Source organism: Elephantulus edwardii, unplaced genomic scaffold (assembly GCF_000299155.1).
Source record: "Elephantulus edwardii isolate Elephantulus edwardi_28Jun2011 unplaced genomic scaffold, EleEdw1.0 scaffold00418, whole genome shotgun sequence".
Classification (NCBI taxonomy): domain Eukaryota; kingdom Metazoa; phylum Chordata; class Mammalia; order Macroscelidea; family Macroscelididae; genus Elephantulus; species Elephantulus edwardii.
This window is the reverse complement of record NW_006400168.1, coordinates 667095-692289: the sequence shown is the minus strand read 5'-3', so window position 1 is coordinate 692289 and position 25195 is coordinate 667095. Positions and strand designations below refer to the sequence as shown.

Sequence of the window (25195 nt, the reverse complement as noted above, 5' to 3'; positions counted from 1 at the left end):
GAGTTAGTCATTTAACCTCTCTAAACATCCCTTTTCTCATCTGTAAATAGCAACACTTACTTCACAGGGTTATTGTAGGAATCAATGAGGTAATACAGACACAGCACTTAATTCAGTGCTTAGCACATAGTGAGTGCTCAAATGCTAATGTATGTATATTTATTATTTATGTCTTCTCGGCTAAATGACAAGCCCTTCGGCAAAAATGCTTTAATATTTTCCTGCTTTTAAGTGCTTTAACACACATTTAGTAATTTGTCCCACCTAAATTCTGAAAAAAGAGACAAAGAGATGAATCTTTTTTTGCAACTGAGGATGAAGCTTCAGAGTTTAAGTTTGTATAAAGTCTTAGTTCTACAAAGCCCGAGGCCTTATTCAGCCTCGACTATTCTGTTTGCTCCTCTGCTCAGCCAGTGCCACAAGCAGGAGAAGTCTCTTTGTTTGCTGACATTGATAGCTGGGGACAGGAGTCTCTGAGAAGTCGTGGCATTTGGATTTGACCAAGAAGGAAGCAGAAAGTGACTGCTGGTGGTTTGGGTTTTTAAGGTTTCTTGGATGATGGAAATGTTCTAACATTCATGATGGTGATGATTTTAAGAGTCTGTGAATATACTAACTGTTTATATAACCAATAATATACTATTTAGCCAGATCAATTTTACGGCCTATGAATTATAAGTTATCATGTTGCTATTTTTTTATTTTCTTTTTGAAAGTTATTATACTAGTTTATTTACAGGGTGTGTTTTTTTTTTAGATTTTAATGAAAGTTTATAGAGAACATGGGTTTCCATTCATTCATTGTTGCACATTTTCCTCCCTTCCCACCCTTCCTCCATCCCCAGTTTGCTTTTCTCTTTAAAAGAAAAAAAAATTATTTCATTGTTATACAATCTCCCCCCAGGCCCACTTTACTATGCAGCTCTTATTCTGGACTGTTATCATGCAAATAATACGTAATCATATATTCCATTTAAGCAGTTCTCTTTCTTATCTGTTTCAATACAGTACACATTATTTATCCCCTTCTCTTAGTTCCCCCCTAAAACCAATGTCAGTCCTGTTGCATTATGCAGTAATTGTCCTTTTGTGACGGATATATTTCACTCAGTATGATGTCCTCAAGGGTGACCCATTTTGTATAGTATTTCATGAGTTCCTTGTTTTTCAATGCTGCATAGTATTCCATTGTGTGAATATACTACAGCCTCTCTATCCATTTGTTTGTTGATAGGCACTTGGGTTATTTCCGTCTCTTTGCTATTGTGAACACAGCAGCAATAAACATGGGTGTGCATATAACTGGTTGGGTGGCAGTTGGTTTCTTTAGGTTATATTCCCAGTAGTGGAATTGCTTGTTCAAATGATATTTCTATTTCCAACTTTTTGTGGAAGTGCCATATTGCACTATTTTACACTCCTACCTACAGTGGGTAAGGATCCCATTTTCTCCACAACCTCACCAGCATTTGTTGTTTGCTGCTCTGTTGAATTTTGCTATTGTTACTGGGGTGAGATGATATCTCATAGTTGTCTTGTTTACTATTTTTTTTAAAGAAATCTCCAGAGGGGCAATTTCTTCCTGTACCAGTCAGATCAGATTTGACAGTACACACACACAAAAGTAATTTCAAAAAAGAAATCTCAAAAAATAAAATCTAAGGCCAGATATAGCAACACTGAATTCTACTAAATATCAAGGAAAAAATAATACATTATATTTATATTCTTGCAAATGTAGAAAGGTTATCTTTCTCTAACCTTTTTAGTAGGCAATCATAACTTTGATACTAAACCTAACTATAACATAAGAAGAAAGAAAAATGACACTCAAGTCACCACAAGTGCAAAAGTTCTAAGCAAATAGTATCAATTAATAAATTAAAAGGATAATATATCATGACTGCGGTTATTATTTCAAAACCACTTCAGGATGAAAAATCTGGTGACTTGTTCCCATAAAGACTGAACTCATTGCTGCAGAATTCATTCTGACTGTAATTGATCCCATTGGTCAGAGTGAAATGGTTTCCAAGGTTGTAAATCTGTACAAATTTGGTAATTGTAATTTTGGAAGTTCATGGTAAATTCAATATTCTTCAAAAATTCATAGGCATTAAGTGACTAGAAGATATCTTTGTTTCTCTTCTAGATCACCAAAAGAAAGGTGATCTAACAGAATGTGGAAATTATCAAATAACACCACGAATATCGCACAGAAGTAAAATCTCACTGAGAATTATTCCGAAATTATTGGATCAGTACATACAAAGGGAACTGTGAAAAATCAAGGTGGATTCAGAAGAAGCTGTGGAAAAAAGGATATCATTGCTGATGTAAAATGGATCTTGGCTGAAAAGCAGAGAATGCCAGTAAGATATTTACTTGTATTTTATTGACTATGCAAAGGCATTTGACTGTATGGACAATAATAAGTTATGGATTAGGATTACATTAAGAACAATAGAATTCCAGAACATTTAAAGGTGCCCCTGTGGAAGCTGCACATAAACCAAGATGCAGTCATTTGAAGATAACAAGATACAGCATGGTTAAAGGCAGGAAAAGTGTTTGACAAGGTTGTATTCTTTCTCCATACCTTTTTTTTTTTTTTTTTACATTTTTCCAGTAAGTCTTTATTATTAGTTAAGTCACAATTTAAGATTCCGGCAGAGAGGTAAGGTGGGCCAGTTCAACAATTTAAGATTCCGGCAGAGAGGTAAGGTAGGCCAGTTCAGATCTTCCCAGGGAATGTGCCTTCTGCCCTGCGGTCATCCCAGGCTGACACCCAGGACAGGGGGCAGAGGGACTTGTATACGCGCCGATACCATTCACACAAGGAGACATCACCACCTTTGGCAGACATTGCCTTCTCGCAGCGGTGGAAATCCAGGTAGTTTTGCCAGCAGTTCTTGGTTTGGTTCTGGTTGGGAAAGCGGCTATCAAAAGGGGCAGTTCAGTAGTTCTTGATTTTGGTCTTAATGTCTTCTGCCATGGTGGTGATTTCTAAAGACTTCCCTCAAAGCAGCAGCAGCTCAATGTGACCCTCAGAAGAGATTCTCCATACCTTTTCAATCTGCATGCAGAACACATAATTTGAGACACTGGACTGTATAAAAAAGAATGTGGCATCAGATTTAGAGGAAGATGCATCAACAACCTGTGTTATGCAGATAAAATAACCTTGCTTTCACAACATGAAGAGACTTGAATTGTTTGTTGTTGTTGTTGTTGTTGTTGTTATGTGCCGTCCAGTCGCTTGTGACTCATAGCGACCCCATGTACAACAGCCCTAAACTCCGCTCTGTCCTGTGCCAATCGCACTGTCTCTGACACTCCCATCCCAATTATCCCACTCACTGAATCAATCCACCTCATAGAGGGCCTTCCTCTCCTGCGCTGTCCCTCCACCCTCCCAAGCATGATATCCCACTCCAGGGACCGGTCCCTCCTCACAACATGTCCCAGGTATGTTAGATGGAGCCTCAGAATCTTTGCCTCCAAGGAGCCACCTGGTTTAACCCTTTCCAGGACAAATGTGTTTGTTTTCCTAGCAGTCCATGGTATTCTCAATACTCTTCTCCAGCACCACAGCTCAAAGGCATCAATTCTCCTTCTATCCTCCTTGGTCATTGTCCAACTCTCTGATGCATAACAAGTGATTGCGAAGACCATAGCCTGTATCAGACGCACCTTAGTCTCCAGAGAGACACCATTGCTCTTCAGTACTTTGGAGAGGTCCCTAACAGCAGACTTTCCCATGGCAATGCACCTTTTAATTTCCTGGCTGCTGGTGCCAAGACTGTTGACTATGGAGCCAAGCAAACTAAAGCTGTGTACAATCTCAGTCTCTTCACCATCCATCCTGATGCTGCCAATTGGTCCAGTGGTGAGAATCTTTGTCTTCTTGACATTGCGCCTCAATCCATATTGTAGGCTGCAGTCCTTGACACTCTGCAGCAGGCCCTTCAGGTCCTCCTCAGTTTCAGCAAGCAGGGTTGTGTCATCCGCATAACGCAGATTGTTGATAAATCGTCCACCAATCTTGACCCCACATTTCTCCTCATAGAGCCCAGCCTCCCGGATAATCTGTTCTGCATATAGGTTGAAAAGATATGGAGATAGGATGCAACCCTGGCGTACGCCCTTCCCAGTTTTGAACCATGCAGTGTTCCCTTGCTCTGTTCTGACGACTGCCTCCTGGTCCAAGTATAAGTTTCGCATTAGAACGATCAAGTGTTCTGGGATTCCCATTCTTCTGAGAGTCAGCCACAGTTTGTTATGATCTACACAGTCAAATGCCTTTGCATAGTCAATGAAACACAGATAGACATTCCTCTGGTATTCTCTGCTTTCAGCCAAGATCCATCTAACATCAGCTACAATATCTCTAGTACCACGACCCCTTCTGAAACCAGCCTGGACTTCTGGTAGTTCTCTGTTGATGTGCTGTTCCAGTCATTTTTGGATAATCTTCAGTAAAATCTTGCTTGCATGTGAAATCAGTGAAATTGTTCTGTAGTTTCCACATTCGGTTGGGTCGCCTTTCTTTGGGATAGGAACAAATATCGATCTCTTCCGGTCAGTTGGCCAAGTGGTCATTCTCCAGATTTCTTGGCACAACTTGGTGAGCACGTCCAGGGCAGCATCTGTTAAGTGAAATATGTCAACTGGTATACCATCTATTCCTGGAGCCTTCTTTTTTGCCATGTCCTTCAAAGCAGCCTGAACTTCTTCTTTCATCACCATAGGCTCTTGCTCATATGTTGTTTCATGACGTTATATATGTTGGTGGTGGTATGTGCCATCAAGTAACCTCTGACTCATAGCAACCCTATGTACAACATCTCTGAAGCCTGCCCTGTCCTGAGCTGGTCTCACTGACTCCAACACACATTTCCCCATTGTCTCAGTTACTATATCAATCCATCTCATCCAAGGTTTTCCTCTCCTGCCTGTCCCTCCACCCTTCTAAGCATGATTTCCTTCTCAAAGGACATCCTGGCCACGAGCCCAAAGTATGTAAGACAGGGCTTCAAAATCCTAGACTCCCAGTAGAAACTTGGTTTCACCCACTTCAAGACAGACCTATTTGTTTTCTTGGCGGTCTATGGTATGTATGTTCAAGACTCTTCTCCAGCACCACAGCTCAGAGTCATGGATTTTTTTTCTTCTGTCATCTTAGACATTGTCCATCTCTCTGATGCATAGCGAGTAACTGTGAAGACCATGGCCTGGATCAGGTGCACCTTAGTCGCTAGACTGGCAATAAGCCCATAATAATTAAGACATTAGAGATAAGGAGGCCAATAGAATAGACTAGAGAACTCAAATGCAAACAGGCACTTGATTTATAATAAAGAGGATAGTGCAGAGAAGTAAAGAACTATCCCCGAGGTATATATAAAAATCACAAGATAAAAGAAATCCAGTTCATTCCTGTATGTTAGCAGATGATACAGACTTATATTTGTACTTTTAATGTTCTTCATGATTTCTATGTATGACTCACATATACAAGGTGAAATATAGATATGAATGTGAAAGACCAAACAATAAAGCTTCCTAAATATGGGTTAGGAGTCTATCTTTATGACTTTAAAATTGGGAAAGATTTTTTAGACAAATATAAAACATTAAGCCTAAAAAAAAAGACTGATACACTTAACTTTTTTTTAAGTTCTGTTGACCAAAAATATCAAAGCAAACACCATTTAAAAACATGAACAAATAAAAACTTGGAATTTTTGCTCATCAAGAGTCACAAAAAACTGCAAAGACAAGCTACCCACTGGGAAAATATCTTTGTAAAGCATATAACTGAAAGAATCTGATAGTAAGCAAACTCTGTATAGAATTTTGGAAACAACAAAAAGATAAGCCAATTAATAATAATAATAATAAACAAGCCAATAATAAAAAATTTCTGGAATAGACATTTCATCAAAGAGAACATTCAAATAGCCACCAAATACATGAAAAGATGACCAGTTTCATTCACCATCAGAGCTGTGCAAACCAAAATTAAAATGAGATGTCATTTCACTACTACAAAAATGGTTAAAATGTAAAAAAAATAAATAAATAAAATAAGAGGGAGCTCTGGTGGCCTAGTGAAAAGAAGCTGTGTTGCAATCCTAAAGGCACAAGGTTTGAATCCACCAGATGCTCTACTGGAGGAGGGTCAATCTCTTCCTGTGCCAGTCAGATCTGATTCAACAGTATACAACAACAAAAATTTTTAAAGTGTAAAAAAAAAAAGTTGTCAAGAATGTCGGAAATTGAGAATGAAAAACAAGTTAGCCATTGTCAAATAGTGGCAGTACATTTAAAAAAACTCACCAACCTGGAAATAGATCTACCATAAGACCAAGTGATATCACCAAAAGAGAAATGTAAGCTAATGATCATTGCAGGCCTATTCACAATAGCCAAAAGGTGCAAATAACCTGAATGCCCATGAACTATCACAAGATGAGTGGAGAAACAAAATATGGTAAATATATGCAATAGAATACTACTCAGCCACTGGGAGAAATGAAATCCTGATATGTATTACAGTATGGAGTCATGAATGAAGACATTATGTAGTGTGAAATAAGCCAATCACAAAATGAGAAATATTATAGCACCAAACTTACAGAAATAAAATGACTGGAAATAGTATTTATACTTTATTGATTATGCAAAGGCATAACAAGTTGTAGCTGACATTGAGAAGAATGGGAATTCCAAAGCACTTGGTTGTGCTCATGCGGAACCTATACCTGGACCAGGAAGCTGTTGTGCAAACAGAGCAGGGGAACACTCATGGTTTAAAATTGAAAAGGGAGTGCGTCAGGGTTGTATTCTGTCTCCATACCTATTCAATCTATATGCTGAGCAAATTATCTGAGAATCTGGACTCTATGAAGAAGAGTGTGGCATCAGAATTGGATGGAGACTCATTAATAACCAGTGTTACGCAGATGACACAACCTTGCATGCTGAAAGTGAGGAGGACTTGAAACACTTGTTGCAGAAAATCAGGAAATGCAGTGTGGATTGCATCTCAATGTCAAGGAAAGAAAGATTCTTACCACTGGAACGATAAGCAGTGTCATAAAGGACAGAGAGGAGATTGAAACTGTCAACAGCTTCATCTTGCTTGGATCAACAATTAACACCCTTCATACCAGCAGTCAGGAAATAAGGAGATATGGGAAGCCAAACTTGATACCAAACATTATATGAAAACCCTTGTTCAGGAATTGAAGGAATTACAGATTTATAAGTTAGGATTTCTCTTGAGGCAGATCCTAGAAAATGAGCTGTTTGTTCCCTGCAAGACAGGAGACAGCAAGGGGCCCCCTACAGAGGGAGTGTTACTTCCTGAGCTAGAGTTTACTCTGAGGCATCAAGGTTAATAGTTAAGGATAAACCAAATTCTTGCACTGGTGAACCCCTCCTTCCAGAGTCAAGCAGAAAGTTTTCAATAGAAAGAGCTTGGCTTCATTTGCGTTGAATTCTCTCTGTGATTTACTTCCTGATAATTTTCAATGAAGACACAGAGAAGCTTGGCTTGGGGGTCTTCAGTCCGGAACTGCTGGCCCCCTGTTTTATGCTCTCTGCTCTATCACATTCCTGGCTGTTTGTCTCATTATTAATAATTATAAAATTATTTCATTCTTTGGGACCCTCGGTCTGCAACAAGGAGATGCATTACATTGGGGAAATCTGCAGTTAACAGGACCACCTCTCCAAATTGTTGAGGATTAATGTTGTCAGTTTGAGGATTAAGGTGCATCTGATTCAGGCCATGGTCTTTCCAATTACTTTCTATGCTTCTGAGAGCTGGACAGTGGATAAGGATGACAGAAAAAGAATCAACATCTTTAAGCTGTGGTGTTAGAGAAGAGCACTGAACATCTCATGGACAGCAAAAAAAAAACAGAAACATCTTGGACAGGTTGCAACTGGAGTGCTCTTTGGAGGCAGGAATGATGAGACTTCACCTCACTTACTTTGGGCATGTTGCCAGGACGAGTTATTCCTTGGATAAGGACATGATACTGGAAAGGGTGGAGGATTGGCAAAGGAGAGAAGACCCTCAACAAGATGGATTGACACGGTGACTGTTGCAGTGGGCTCCTGTGGGTCAGGAAGTGTGAGGATGGCACAGGATAGAACAGGGTTTAGATCTTTTGTTCATAGGGTCACTATGAGTCACTTTTGACTTGACGGCACCTAACAACAACAACTTACAGCAAAAAACCAAACAAACAAAAAAAGGTAACTGTATAGAAACCAGTTTGTTAGTGGTTACCAGGTGATACAGAAAGAGGGAACAGGGAATAGTGTAAAAAAAATCACATTGCTTAAGTGTAAAATTGGACACCTCTAAAAAGTTCAATTGATATACATTAATATCTCTTCTACAACAACAACAATTACAAAAACGGTAACTACTGAAGGTGTACACAATACAATATCTCATGGGATTTGGTTCAGAAGTTTAGGGTTATGGTTTCATGGGATTTTCCATTTGATCTAATATTGTGTTTACAGTGCTCTTGTTCTACTTCCTAGTTATTGCATAGTGCTTAATGTCTTAAAAGCTTGCAATCGGCCACCCTAGGCACAAGAATTGCTCTCTACACATCTAGAGCAACAGAGGAATAGAGCGTGGCAAGAATAGGAGGTGAATGTGGAATAGATCACTAATTACCTCCATAAACTTTTAGGTTTGCCTCTATAATCTAAGACTTTTCTGTAAGTATAGAAGAACTGATAGTGCCTAGCTATATTGTTGAACATTTTGGTCAAAGATTCCACACAGAAGAATACTAATCTATAGGGGAAATATACAGAAAAGAATTTGAAAATCTCATAGACTCTAGACTTTGTGAAGTTACAAAAGGAAGATTAATCCCTGAAACTTTTGCCTTGAGATAGTCTTTAAAGCTTAAGCTAAACATAGACCCTGAAGTCTTTTTTCCCTTTATTTAAATTTATTATTAATTTCAGTAAAAATTTACAGAGACTTTGGATTTCCATTCATTGTTGTACTTTTCTCCCCTCCTAACTCTCCCCCCTAGTACACTACCCTTTTGGAAAAGTAAAAGACAAATTCTTTCATTGTTTTACAAACTCTCCCCCTGGTCCACTCCACCATGTAGCCTTCGCTATAGACTCCTGTCATGACAAAAATACTTAATCACATATCCCTTTTAAACAGTTTTCTCCCTCATCTGTTTCAATGCAGTATACATTATTGAACCCATCTTTCTCAGTCTCCCCCCAACCCTGAGGTCAGTCCTGTTTTACAACAGTGGCACCATTCAGTATTTGTCCTTTTGTGGCTGAGATACTTCACTCAGCATAATGTCCTCCAGAGTCACCCATTTTCGATAATGTTGCATGAGTTCCTTGTTTTTCAATGCAGCGTAGTATTCCATTGTGTGAATATACCAGAGCTTCTCTATCCATTTGTTTGTTGATGGGCACTTGGGTTGTTTCCAACTCCTTGCTATTGTGAACAAAGCCACGATAAACATGGATGTGCATATATCTGCTTGTATGTCAGTTATGGTCTCTCTGGGGTAAATTCCCAGTAGTGGAATTGCTGGGTCAAATGGTATCTCTATTTGCAACTTTTTGAGAAAGCACCATACTGTCTTCCACAGTGGTTGCACCATTTTACACTTCCATCAACAGCGAATAAGGGTTCCAGTTTCTCCACAACCTCGCCAGCATTTGTTGCTTGCTGTTCTGTTAACTTTTGCTATTCTGACTGGAGTGAGATGATATCTCATAGTTGTTTTAATTGGCATCTCCCTTAGAGCTAGGGATTTTGAACATTTCTTTATGTGCTTGTTCGCCATCTGAATGTCTTCTTCGGTGAAGTGTCTGTTCATATCCTGTGCCTATTTTTCTATTGGATTATTTACCTTTATCTTGTTGTGGTGCTCAAGTATTTTATAAATTCTGGATATAAGTCCCTTATCTGATACTTCATTACCAAATACTTTTTTCCCAGTCAGTGGCTTCCCTTTTTACGCTGTTGGAGAAGTTTTGGGATGTGCATAGGGATTTGATTCTTAGAGGATCCCATTCATCTACTTTATCTTCTCCTGGTTGTAGGTGACCCTGAAGTCTTTTTTAAAACTGAACTATAGTTTAGCAAAACTGTTGTTGTTGTTGTTGTTGTTGTGGTTGTTGTTGTTAAGTGCCGTCGACTCGCAGGTGCCTGCCTCATAGCGACCCTATGAAGGAAAGTCCTCAGCGCTTGGGTGACTTTCATCCTTTCTCCAGGTCCATAGGATTTCCAGAGGCAAGCTATTACGGAAATGGAAGCATAACTATTAAGAAATAAAAAAATAATCTGTTCGTTTTGTGGTATTGATGAGTAATAAGGAATATTCCATGGCTTGTCAAAAGAACAAACAAATCTGTCTTGGAGGAAGTGCAACCAGGATGCTCCTTAGAGGGAAGGATGGTGAGACTTCATCTCCCACACTTTGGACATGTTATCAAGAGGAGCTAGTTTTTATTATTATTATTTTTTATTTTTGTGTGAGTGTACCGTCAAATCAGATCTGACTGGTACAGGAGGAGATCAACCCTCCTTTTCCCGGCAGAGCATCTGGTGGATTTGAACCATGTGCCTCTGGGTTTGTAGTTGCAGCTCCTTGCCACTAGGCCACCAGAGCTCCCCAGGAGGAGCTAGTTTTTGGGAAAAGATATTCTGAGAAAGGTGATGGTCAGAGAAAGAAAGGAAAACCTCAACACAATGGATTGACAACAGTGACTGCAAAAGTGAGTTTAAGAAATTGTGAGGCATCACAAGATAAAGGTAAACAACCCAATTGAAAAATGGGCACAGGATATGAACAGACAATTGATCAAAGAAGACATTCAGATGGCCAACAAGCACATAAAGAAATATTCAAAATCCCTGGTTCTAAGAGAGATGCAAATCAAAACAACTATGAGGTAACATCACACCCCAGTCAGAATAGCAAAAGTTAACAGAACAGCAAGCAACAAATGCTGGCGAGGTTGGGGAGAAACTGGAACATTTATTCACTGTTGGTGGGAGTGTAAAATGGTGCAACCACTGTGGAAGGCAGTATGGTGCTTTCTCAAAAAGTTGTAAATAGAAATACCATTTGACCATCAATTCCACTGCTGGGAATTTACCCCAAAGAGACCATAACTTACATCCAAGCAGATATATGCACACCTATGTTATTGCGGCTTTGTTCACAATAGCAAGGAGTTGGGAACAACCCAAGTGCCCATCAACAAACAAATGGATAGAGAAGCTCTGGTATATTCACAATGGAATACTGTGCTGCATTGAAAAACAAGGAACTCATGCAACATTATCGAAAATGGGTGACTCTGGAGGACATTATGCTGATGAAGTATCTCAGTCACAAAAGGACAAATACTGCATGGTGCCACTGTTGTAAAACAGAACTGACCTCGGGGTTGGGAAGAGACTGAAAAAGATGGGTTCAGTAATGTATACTGCATTGAAACAGATGAGGGAGAAAACTATTTAAAAGGGATATGTGATTAGGTATTATTGTCTTGACAGGAGTCCAGAATGAAGGCTACATAGTGGAGTAGACCTGGGGGCAGGGACTGTATAACACTGAAAGAATATTTCTTTTACTTTTCAAAGAGAAGAGTGAACTGGGGAGCAGGAGGGGTGGGCAGGAAGAAAAGTGCAACAATGAATGAATGGAAATCCAAAGTCTCTGTAAACTTTCATTAAAATTAATAATTAAAAAAGAGATTGTGAAGATGGCACAAGATTAGGTAAGGTTTGCCCTGTTGGACATGTCACCATAATTTGAAGCCGACTCAATGGCAATAGTGATAGTTTTTAAAAATAATCATGAACAATATGCTCTTTTCAAAATAGTCTATATGGGATCAGACTGAAAGCGGTAACTTATTAAACAGGAACCTTACGGGCAGTAAGTTTATGTTAATGAGGAAGGAATAATCCAAAGAGAAGGATGCAAGTGGTACACAACTCAAATAATATAACCAATGTCACTAAATTGTATAAGTAGAAACTGTTGAATTGGTATATATTTTGTTAAGTATAATCTTAATTTCAAAAACAAAAACCACCATTAGTAAAATGAAAAGGTAAACAGTTAATACTCTGTCACATTAATTAAATGACAATTTTAAAAAAGAAAGTGGAAAGATAATCAGGACATTTATAACTGATACAAGATTTATACACCCAGAGTATTATGAATAACTACAAACCAATAAGAGGCACACAACATAAAAAGGAGCAAGAAACTTGAATAGACACACCATAAAAGAAAACATCCAAATCATAAACAAGCACAGGAAAACATTTCCCAAAACAGACATTGCTCACCAAACTAGGATGTAGCATATCAACTGTATGGAGTATATTATTTCAGGTGACTTATAAATCCCATGAGACTATGATCATAATCCTTCAGATCCAAGAAATCAATCTTGCAAAGTGTTTGGTCACATCTAAGAAGTACATGTAACAGTCCTCACTGTGTACTTAGTTAAGTATATGAACATACATATGCATACAGTCCTATATATACATGTAGACTAAAAAGAAGGGAAAAGGGAACTCTGGTGGCCTAGCACTTTCAATCCAAAGGGAAGTGGTTTGAATTCAGCTGCTCAAAGGAAAAAAGATGGGAAATCTCATGTACGGTTTACAGCTCCTGAAAATCTACTGGAGAGTCCTATACCTGTGCATATAGGCATACACATATATACACTTACATACACACATAGGTATATTCTCTTATACATACATATTTTACTTACGAATATCTATATAGCCACACATGTTTGTTGTTGTTGCTGTTGTTTCAAAATTGTTTAATGCTACAAGCAAGTATCAAAAGGTCTTTCTAAATAGTGTACATTTTATAGTGGCAAGAAGCAGTGCTACAATCCCGAAGGTGCACGTTTTGAATAGACCAGATGCCTCCACTGGAGAAAAAAGGGTCAATCTCCTCCTGTGCCAATCAGATCCAATTCAAGCGCACACAAAAAGAAAAGAAAGGAATTAATTAATTACAAATGGTGTACATTTTAGTGACACTTCACTCTCATTTGGTGTTGGCTTTCTTATTACCTGACTTGAAGATAAAAACAAATTTGTCTTGAAGGAAATACAACCACAGTGTTCCTTAGAGGCAGGGATAGTGAGGCTACAGTTCACTTCTTTAGGAGGAATATACGGAGGAGGAACCAGTACTTGGAGAGAGACATCATGCTGGGAAAGGTAGAGGTAAATTAACACAATGACAAGCACAGTGGGCTGGAGCAGAACAGAGCTCATGAGGATGGTGCAGGATAGGCAAGGTTCAGATATGTTGTTAATAGGATCTGTCATACCATAGTTGACTTGATAGCATCTGATAGCTAACACTTAATTGTGAAAAACCTGTATCTTAAAAAAATACCCTATACTTACACCAAGAAGCTGTTGTGTGACCAGAGCAAGGAAATACTACATGATTTAAAATTAGAAAGGTGTGTGACAGGATTGGATCTTCTCTCCATACCTATTCAATCTGTATGCTGAGCAAATCATTCAAGAAGCTGGGATTGATCCTTTTCCGGTTCGTAAGTATGATGATTGGGTGTTCATGCTTTAGTATGACATGTGCCACCCTTTAAAACTTGTTGTGACATGGGCACATTACCTGTCTGACATAAAAAAAGGGAAAAGAAAGTAAGCTGGACACTATGAAGAATAAGCATCAGGATTGGAGGAAGACTCATCAACAACTTCACTAAGCAGATGAGACAACCCTGCTTACTGAAAATGAGAAGAAAGTGAAGTGCTTGCTGCAGAAGTTCAAAGACTACAGACTTCAATATAACTTACACCTCAGTGTCAAGAAAGCAAAAATTCTTATATCTGGACCAATAGTCAACATAATAATAGATGGAGAAAAGATTGAAACTGCCAATGAATTCATCTTACTTAGAACCAAAATCAACACAGCAATCAGGAGGTCAAGAGATTTATTACACTGGGAAAGTCCGCAGTCAGGGATCTTTACAAAATTACTAAGGAGCAATGATGTCAGTTTAAGGACTAAGCCACATCTGACTCAGGCCATGGTCTTTTCATTCATTTGCTATGTACATCTTAGAGTTGGACAATGACTAAAGATGACAGAAGAATTGATGCCTCTGAGCTGTGGTACTGGAAGAGCACTGAATATTCATTCCATGGACTGTCAAAAGAATAAAAAAATCTTAGAGAAGGGGCAGCCAGAGTGATCCTTGGAGGCAAAGATGACAAAGATTCCTCTCACGTACTTTGGGCATATTTTCTTGGAGAGGGACATCATGTTTGGAAAGGCTAGTGAAAGAAAGGAAGATCCTGAACAAGACAGATTGACACAGTGATTGTAGCAAATGGTTCAAGTATGTCAGAAATCGTGAGGATGGCACAGGGTTCAGATCTGTTCATAAGGTGGCTATGAGTGGTATTCAACTAGAAGGCTAACACCAATAACAGTTAACAATTAACATGAACTTCCTATTAACAAAACCAAGTGCCTTTTATATAGAAAGTTGATCTTTTCCTCTACCTGCATCCCCGGTAACCACTTCTTGTTGTTGTGTACCATCTAGTTGGAATCGACCCATACCTGACCTTCCAACGGGTTTTCAGAGGCCCACCATTCTTCCACAGAGCAGCTGCTGAATTCCAATCTTCAGAATTCCAGCCTTCGGGATTGCAGTGCAGCTTGCTGCCACTGTTGTTGTGTTGTTATGTGCCGTTGAGTCACTTGCGACTCATAGCAACCCTATGTACTCTGTCTTGTGCCAATCGTACTGCTTCTGACACACCTATCCCGATTACCCCAGTCACTGAATCAATCCACCTCATAGAGGGTCTTCCCCTCCTGCGCTGTCCCTACACCCTCCCAAGCATGTTGTCCCTCTCCAAAGACTGATCCAAAGTATGTCAGACAAAGCCCCAGAATCCTTGCCTCCAAGGAGCAGCCAGATTTAACCCTCTCAAGGATGAATCTGTTTGTTTTCATAGCAGTTCATGGTATACTCAATACTCTTCTCCAGCACCACAGCTCAAAGGCATCAATTCTGCTTCTATCCTCCTTGGTCATTGTCCAACTCTCTGATGCATAGCAAGTGATTGCAAAGACCATGACCTATATCAGACACACCTTAGTCGCCAGAGAGACACAATTGCTCTTCAGTACTTTGAAGAGGTCCCTAACAGTAGACTTTCCCATCGCAATGTAGTTGTTGCTGTTGTTATGTGCCGTCGAGTCGCTTGCGACTCATAGCGACCCTATGTACAACAGCCCTAAACTCTGTTCTGTCCTGTGCCAATCTCATTGTCTCCGACACACTCATCCCGATTACCCCAGTCACCGAATCAATCCACCTCCTAGAGGGCCTTCCCCTCCTGCACCTGCCTTCCACCCTCCCAAGCATGATATCCTTCTCCAAGGACCGTTCTCTCCTTACAACAAGACCAAAGTATGTCAGACAAAGCCTCAGAATCCTTGCCTCCAAAGAGCAGCCCGGTTTAACCCTCTCCAGGATGAATCTGTTTGTTTTCTTAGCAGTCCATGGTACATTCAATACACTTCTCCAGCACCACAGCTCAAAGGCATCAATTATCTTTCTATCCTTCCTAGTCATTGTCCAACTTTCTGATGCATAACAAGTGATTGCAAAGACCATGGTCTGTATCAGATGCACCTTAGTCTCCAGAGAGATACCATTGCTCTTCAGTACTTTGGAGAGGTCCCTAACAGCAGACTTTCCCATCACAATACATCTTTTAACTTCCTGGCTTCTGTTGCCAAGAGTGTGTTAACTGTGGAGCCAAGCAAACTAAAGCTGTGCACAATCTCAATCTCTTCACCATCCATCCTGATGCTGTCAATTGTTCCAGTGGTAGAATCTTTTTCTTCTTGACATTGAGCCTCAATCCATATTGAAGGCTGCAGTCCTTGACCCTCTGCAGCAAGCACATCAGGTCCTTCTCAGTTTCAGCAAGCAGGGTTGTGTCATCTGCATATCGCAGATTGTTGTTAGATCTTCCACCAATCCTGATGCTGCATTTCTCCTCATAGAGCCCAGCCTCCTGGATGATCTGTTCTGCATACAGGTTGAAAAGGTATGGAGATAGGACACATCCCTGGCGTACGCCCTTGCCAATTTTGAACCATGCAGTGTTTCCTTGCTCTGTTCTGACAACTGTTTCTTGGTCCAAGTATAGGTTTCGCATTAGCACGATCAAGTGTTCTGGGATTCCCATTCTTCTCAGAGTTAGCCAGCAATACGTCTTTTAATTTTCTGGCTGCTGGTGTCAAGAGTGTTGACTGTGGAGCCAGTTGTTAACAATCTCACTCTCTTCACCATACATCCTGATGCTGCCAATTGGTCCAGTGGTGAGAATCTTTGTCTTCTTGACATTGAGCCTCAATCCATATTGAAGGCTGCAGTCCTTGACCTTCTGCAGCAAGCACTTCAAGTCCACTGTTGTTGTTGTTATGTGCCGTCGAGTCGTTTGCGACTCATAGCGACCCTATGTACAACAGCCCTAAATCGTGCTCTATCCTGTGCCAATCTCATTGTCCCTGACAAACCCATCCCGAGTACCCCAGTCACTGAATCAATCCACCTCATAGAGGGTCTTCCCCTCCTGCGCTGTCCCTCCACTCTACCCAACATGATGTCCCTCTCCAAAGACCTGTCTCTCCTTATAACATGTCCAAAGTATGTCAGACGAAGCCCCAGAATCCTTGCCTCCAAGGAGCAGCCTGGTTTAATCCTCTCTACGATGAATCTGTTTTCTCAAGTCCACTAGAGAGAGAAAAAATAACTGCAGTCCTCCAGCTGGCAGGGGGCGCTCCCACCAGGGTCTCTCAGATTCTCACTGAACATAGATCCTCGTTGCTAGGAGACAGAGACGCAGTCCTAGACTGCTCTGAAACTGGATTTCGCGGTTAGCGGAGGTACTGTCTTGCCTTGAGCAGAGATCTAAGGTCTCATAATTGCTCAAGGGTAGTTCTAGGAGTCCCCTGCCCTCTGACAGGGGCCGAGGTAGGCAGAAACTTCTTATCCAGATCCAGTTTGTAGCATAGCCATGCCCAAGAAAGGGAAAAAGATGACCCCGTCCGATGAAGAACACCTGCTCCTGTTTCAGCAGAAGCTGTTGGCAGAGGAAGAAATGGCCAAAAAGAAGGAGAAACTCTTGAGCCAGTTCTTGAAGGTGATGACCTTCCTCAATTCCCACCTCTACTCTCACCCAGCAAGGGCTGTCTTTTTTTCTATTCTGTCATCGTCCCAGCCTAATTTTGATCCTGGAAATCTTGAGACAAATATACTTGAATTCGGGTAACATTGCTCATTGTTTGGGGGTGGTGGGGAGAGAAGTTCTCTGCCAAACACGGAGAGAAAGACGGTTATAGATTTTAACAGTCACAACTGAGTCTCTGAAGAGATGCTGTCAGCCGTCTCAGCTATCTGAAATCCTCATATTCTCTCAGAAGATGGGCTCTTAAAAGAGCTAGTTGAAATCCTCACATTCTCCCTGAAGACGGGATCTTAAAAAATAGTATTGAAAAAAAAATAGTATCTGGCTCTCCTGCTGCCACCTTAAAAGAAATTCACCCTTCCTTTCCCTAAAATGCTATGAGGCTGTTTCTATTTTTCTTCTAGCCTTTCCAAACCAAAAACAGGAACTCCCTCACAGCCATCAGGAGGTTTAGTCCGCTTGAAAAGACAAGGCAGTCAGGTGGCAAGCTGATATACTGTGATCTTGTTTGTTGTACTGTATCCGAGCTTTTGGCCCAGACCTCCTAGAGATAACATTTATTCTTCGCAGGACAAATTGGCCAAGGAGGAGCATAATACTGCTCTGAACCTTAATAAGGTTAACACACAGTGGAGAACCATCCTGCGAGAAGTCAAAACCAAAGAGCTTCATAAAGACATTGAAATCCTCAGTCAAACATTTGAACGAGTGGTGGACTGCAAGAATAGTGTCATCAAGGTAGGTGTACTCTCCAGAAAAACTTGACTATAGTTGCTTTGACTTCTCTTAATAGAATGAGCCTAGTGAATTAACTGATCAGTCTCAAAATTCTGACAAGATGGTAGGCGATGACAAAGTCAGGCTATGAGTCATTGTTCTTCCTGGGTGCTGTCCAATAAAGTACAACTCATACCAACCGTATGAACAACAGATCTGAACCCTGTCCTATCCTGTGTCATCCTCACCATTTTGGAAATGCTTGAGTCCATTGCTGCAGTCTCTTGTCAATTCATCTCATTGACAATCTTCCTCTCTTTGATTAACCCTCAGCCTTTCCAAGTATGGTATCCTTTCCAAGAAAGAACCTCGTCTAGCAGCATGCCCAAAATATGTGAGACAAAGCCCTCAGATACACAGCAAGCAATTGAAAAGACCTTGCCTGAATCAGGCACATTTAATCATCAAAGTGACATCATTGCTTCTCAATAATTTGGAGAGATCCCTGACAGTACTTTCCCAATGCAATATGTCTCCTGGTCTCCTGACTACTGGTACCAAGGGTATTGATTGTGGGTCCAAATAAGGTGAAATTATTGAAGTTTCAATCTTTTCTCCATGTATCATGCTGTTGCCTGTTGGCCAAGTGGTGAGGATTTTTGTCTTCTTGATGTTGAGATGTAATTCATATAGAAGTCTTTAATCCTTTCTAGTAAGTGTTTCAGGTTGTGTCATCTGCATAGCGAAGGCTATTGAGTCTTTCTCCAGTCCTAATGCCACATTCCTCTTCAAAGAGTCCAGCATCACAAACTATTTTCTCAAGGTACAGATTGAATAGTTAGGGGAAAAGGATACAACCCTGACATCTTTCCTTATTTTAAACCATACAGTGTTCCCTTGCTTTGTTCACACAACAGTTTCTTGGTCTATGTATAGGTTTCATGTAAGCACAATAAAGTGTTCTGGGATTTCCATTGTTCCCAATGTTAGCTATGGTTTGCTATGATCCATTCAGTCAAATGCCTTTGCATAGTCAATAAAACACCAACATTCTTCTGGTATTCTATGTTTTCAGCCAGGATCTACCTGACATCAGAAATCTAATTCCTAGTCCCATGGCCTCTTCTAAACCCAGCTTGAACTTCTGGCAGTTCTCTATCAATGTACTCTTAGCCATTTTTTTTATGATCTTCTGCAGTATTTTGCAGTATAATTAAGTATATTGTTCTATAATTTCCACATTCTGTTTGATCACTTCTCCTTTTATCACAAATATGGATCTCTTCCAGTCAGTTGGCCATGCAGCTGTCCTCCATATTTCCTGTCATAGACCTCTTTAGGTAAAACATCAGTTGGTGTCCCATTGATTCCTGGGGCCTTATTTTTTGCCAGTTCTTCCAGTGCATTTTAAACTTCTTATTCTTTACCATTGGCTCTTGATCATATAGTTGTTGTTGTTGTTGTTATGTTCCATCGAGTTGCTTGTGACTCATAGCAACCCTATGTACAACAGCCCTAAACCCTGCTCTATCCTGTGCCAATCACACTGCCTCCGACACACCCATCCCGATTACCCGTCACTGACTCAATCCACCTCATAGAGGGTCTTCCCCTCCTGTGCTCTCCCTCCACCCTCCCAAGCATGATGTCCCTCTCCAAGGACCATCTCTCCTTACAACATGTCCAAAGTATGTTAGATGGAGCCTCAGAATCCTTGCCTCCAAGGACCCGTCCAGTTTAACCCTTTCCAGGATGAATCTGTTTGTTTTCCTAGCAGTCCATGGTACTCTCAATACTCTTCTCCAGCACCACAGCTCAAAGGCATCAACTCTCCTTCTGTCCTCCCTAGTCATTGTCCAACTCTCTGATGCATAACAAGTGATTGCAAAGACCATGGCCTGTATCAGACGCACCTTAGTCTCCATATAGTACTGATCATATAGTACTTCCTGAAATATTTTCATGTCGGCCAGTATTTTTTGGTACAGTGACTCTGTTTATTCCCTCCATCATCTTTTTTTGGGGGAGGAGGGCCTCCATCATCTTTTTATGCTTCCTGGATCATTCAAGATTTTGCCCATAATGTCTCTCAGTATTGCAACTTGAGGCTTAAACTTGCTTTTCAATTCTTTCAACTTTGGAAATGCTGAACGATTTCTTCCTTTTTTTATATCCAACTCCAGCTCTTTGCACATTTCATTATATTGTCTTCTCGAGCTTTCCTTTGAAATCTCCTGTTTCTTTCTTTCAGTTGGGCATTTATCCCCTTTGGTTTGGCTTCTTGACACCCTAGCACAATTTTCAGAATCTCATCTTAAATAATTTTTATATTCTTTCTCCTCTGCTTTTGTAACCAACCACCTTTTGCTCTCTTCATGGATAAATCCTTGATATCATCCCATAACTCATCTGGTCTTCAGTCATTAGTATTCAGTGTCTCAAAACTATTCTGCAGATGATTTTTTAATTCAGGAAAATTTAGACTCAAGTCCTATTTTGGTTCTTGTAGGCTAGTTTTCATTTTCTTCAGGTTTTTTTAATTTTTGGTTTTTTAAAATTATTCTTAAATTTTATTAGTTTTAGTGAACATTTACAGAGATTTTGGGTTTTCATTCATTGTTGCACTGTTTTCCCTACCCTCCTCCCCAGATCGTTCTTCTTCCCCACCCCCCGAATGTCTGTTTTAATTGTCCAATTGCCATAGTGCTTGTCAAAGCCAGTTCTGATTAATCTCCTTTGTTAGTGTGTCCTTTGCCATTCCCTATCTCTCCTCCCTGAGAGAGACTTCACCCTGATTCATAAGGAAAAGGGGATGGCGTATTCTCTTAGCTACTTCCTGCTGAAAAGGGACGCTGTAGGTTTCAGGGTGAAGATCTTCTCTCACTACTCTAAAGGGCCCCTTTGGCAGTAGAAAACACATAGACTATTATGGAGATTTATTTTGGAATTTAGATGCACTGTTATCAATTGTGCTTAGCCGTACATGTTCATATCCTTGAAGATGTATCATGGAAGTGTTGCAGCCTAGAAGATAAAAATTTAACTAACAAGTTAAAAGTACATGAGTCAAAAATTAAAAAGCAATAATATTCCGAGTAGAGGTTCTAATAGTGGCACAAATCAAGTTACAGAGGGAAGGTGGTTCTTACAATAAAAGGCCTATAGACTAGCACTTTGTCTATTATAGTGTAGAGGTTAGGAACCACAAGATGTAGAGGCTCAGCTATATTATTTATGGTTCTTAAGTCCTGGAGGAAATTCCATCTACCACTGGGTTGTTTTACAACTCGGAAGTTCGAATGCAATTTTCTTCAGTTTTCATTTTAACCTGCACATAAGCAGTTAATAATTTGTTCCATAGTTGGCACCTGGCCTGGTTTTGACTGGTGATACTGTATTTCTCCAGTGATTCTTTCCACACTTGTAGTGATTCTGATTCCTGTGGAGTCCATCAAGTGAGGTCCATGTGTAAAGTTGTTTTTTGTGTTTGGTGTGTGTGTGTGCATTTAAAAAAAAATTCATTCATTGCTGCACATTTTCCTCCCTGTCCACCTCCGCCCCAGTTCTCTTTTCTCTTTGAGAAAAAAAATTCTTTCATTGGTGTATAATTCCTCATCCCAACCCCAGTCCACTTTACTAGGTAGCTCTTATTCTGAACTATTGTCATGCAAATAATACCTAATCATATATTCCTTTTAAGCAGTTCTTTCCCTCATCTGTTTCAATGCAGTGTACATTATTTACCCTTTCTTTTCTTAGTTCCCTATAACCCTGATGTCAGTCCTGTTTTATGACAGCGGCATTATGTAGCATTTGTCCTTTTGTGACTGAGATATTTCACTTAGCATAATGTCCTCCAGGGTCACCCATTTTGTATAATATTTCTTGAGTTCCTTATTTTTCAGTCCTGCATAGCATTCCATTGTGTGAATATACCACAGTTTCTCTATCCATTTGTTTGATGGGCACTTGGGTTATTTCCATCTCTTTGCTGTTGTGAACAATGCAGCAGTAAACATGGGTGTGCATAGCTTTTTGTGGTGTTTTTTTTAAAAAAAAATATTTAATGTACAAAATTCAGTCATTCTATGTCCAGCCTCATTTCTGTTACCAGGACTGTAGTTTTTGATTACCATTTGTTTCTTATTGTTTCTGATTTTTGCATTCCAGTCACCAATAATTATTAATGCATCTTGATTGCATGTTTGGTCAATTTTGGGATGCAAAAGTGAGTAGAATCCTTCAATTTCCTCCTCTTTGGCATTAGTCATTGGTGCATATATTTGAATAATGGATTTATTGATAGGCCATCCTTGTATGCATATGGATAGTATTCTGTCATTCACAATATTGTAGTTTAGGATGTTGCTGTTATGTGCTGTCAAGTCACCTGTGACTCACAGCAACCTTATGTACAAGAGCCCTAAACCCAGCTCTATCCTGTGCCAATCTTACTGTCTCTGACACACCTATCCCCATTACCCCAGTCTCTGAATCAATCCATTTCATCGAGGGTCTTCCTCTCTTGTAATGTTCTTTAACCCTCCCAAGCATGATATCCCTCTCCAAGGACTGGTTCTGCCTTGAACCATGTCCAGAGTATGTCAGATGAAGCTTCAGAATCCTTGCCTCCAAGGAGCAGTCTGGTTTAACCCTCTCAAGGACAAACCTCTTCATTCTCTTAGCAGTCCATAGTATACTCAATAGTCTTCTCCAGCACTATAGCTCAAAGACATCAATTCTCGTTCTATCATCCTTATTCATTATTCAGCTTTATGACAGATGGCAAGTAATTGCAAAGACTATGGCTTGGATCAGGTGCACCTTTGTCTCCTGACTAACATCGTTGCTCTTCATTACTTTGGAGAAGTCTCATGACAGCAGACTTTCCCAATGCAATTTTTCTTTTCTTTTTTTTAAATTTTATTATTTTTGTGTGAGTGTACAATCAAATCAGATCTGACTGGTACAGGAAGAGATGGCCTTTCCTTCTCCAGCAAAGCATGTACCTCTGGGATTACAGTGCAGCTTCTTGCCACTAGGCCACCAGAGCTCCCTGCAATTTGTCTTTTAATTTCCTGGCTGCTGATACCAAGTGTTGACTGTGGAGCCAAGCACACTAAAGCTGTTAACAATCTCAATCTCTTCACCATCTATCATATGCTGCCAATCAGCCCAGTGGTGAGAATCACTATTTTCTTAATGTTGAGCTTCAATCCATATTGAAGGCTGTATCCTTGACCCTCTGCAGCAGTGCTTCAGGTCTTCTTCAGCTTCAGCAAGCAGGGTGGAATGTATAAATACTGATACAAGGTATTGGCGAAATGAGATGGACTGGCCTAGGACATTTTTAATCAGATGATCATATGATCTGCTATGCTGGAGATGAGAAGGTAAGGAAAAATGGGGTTGCTTTCATAGTTAAAAAGTCATTTCTAGATCTGTCTTGAAATAATAATGTTGTGAGTGACAAGATAACATCCATACGCATACAAGGAAGTCCAGTGAATACCACCATCATTCAAATATATGCACAAACAACCAGAGCCAAAGAGGAGAAAATAGAAGATGTCTACAACTTTTGTAGTCAGAGATCAATCAAACTTGTAATCAAGATGCATTAAAAATAATGGGTGATTGAAACTTTAGGATAGATCTTTTTTACTATGAGTGAAATACCATTCTTTCTCAGTTTTTCACTCCCAGCATAATAGATCATGAGATTGTTAGATTCAAACTGGCCCCTTCTCATCTATCTGAGTTCACTAATGCCTAGAATGTCAATATTCATGCATTTTATCTTTTTTTACAAACTAAAGCTTTCCCACATTCATACTTCATACTTCCACATGCTAATTACCAAAGGGTGTTTGCAGTTGTTTCTCCTTATTTTGAGTGAATTCCAATCTCAGGTATACATCTAATACTATATTCCTCTATTGTTCATAGGGTTTTCAGAGGCCTCTTATTTCAGAAGTTGACAGCCAGTCCTGCATTCTAGTCTGTCTTAATCTGGGAGCTCTGTTGAAACTTGTCCGCCATGGGTGACCCTTATGGTATTTGAAACACTGCTGGTATAACTTCTACAAACCAGAGCAATGCCAGTAGAGCAAACTGACAGACAGGTATTCTACTAACAAGATGTAAAGATTTACAGACCTAAGTAATTAGCAACATGCAAATCATCCCTCTACTACTATGAACTGATAGACAGATGTTTTATTTCTAACAAAAGGCCATAAAGACAATCAGGCATACAACTATAATGGCACAAGACAGCTTTCTCGGTCCCAAGCTGAGCCCCATGGTGGCATGGCAGGTTGAGATCACATTGAGATCACTGGCAATGGCTCAGCTGGATCTTTGGTGCTAGTGCTTGGCACAATAACAATGACTTCAGTCTCAAAGATGAAGAGTAAAGATTGGGGGCAGATTTTAACTCCTTAAGCAAAGCTTGATCTCAAAGGTGGAGAATAGAAAGGCTATATGTAGTAAAGTTTAAATGAAATCAAAAGAAAAATAGAATTTAAAGCTATCATCTCTCCCTCCATTGTTTGTTGATGTCGTTGTTGTTATGTGCTGTCAAGTAGCCTGCAACTCATAGCAACCCTATGTACAACAGCTCTGAATCTAGCCTATTCTGAGCCAGTCTCACTGATTGAGACACACCTACTATCATGGCTCCAGTTACTGTATCAATCCATCTCATCCAGGGTCTTCCTCTCCTGTGCTGTCCCTCCACTCTTCCAAGCTTGATGTCCTTCTCCAAGGACTGGTACCTCCTAGCCACATGCCCAAAGCAAGTGAGATGGAGCTCCAGGGAGAAACTTGGTTTCACCCTCTCCAAGACAGACTTATTTGTTTTCTTGGAGGTCAGTGGTATGTTCAAGACTCTTCTCCAGCACAACTTAAAGGCATTTATTTTTATTCTGTCATCCTTAAGCTTTTTAATTTTTTTTATTGTATTAATTTTACGTGTACTGTCAAATCAGATCTGACTGGTACAGGAGGAGATTCGAGTTTCTATAATCAAGGATGCTTTCGGCAGAATGTTAAATGATCCAGAAGTATTAAAAGAAGATGGAAAGAATATACTGAGTCACTGTATCGAAAGGAATTGGCAGACACAGAAGAATTTCATGAAACAATATATGA

General features: G+C 40.0%; 1 protein-coding gene across 1 annotated transcript in view; it reads left to right on the top strand.

The window, feature by feature from the left end:
• Positions 1-17089: 17089 nt before the first annotated feature.
• Positions 17090-25195, top strand: part of CCDC65 (coiled-coil domain containing 65) — a 35340-nt gene continuing 27234 nt past the window's right edge. The window contains exons 1-2 of the mRNA XM_006902481.1: positions 17090-17278; positions 17894-18061. Of these exons, the coding sequence (XP_006902543.1) occupies positions 17153-17278; positions 17894-18061 (294 nt within the window). The 5' untranslated portion in view covers positions 17090-17152. The remainder of the gene's footprint in view (positions 17279-17893; positions 18062-25195) is intronic.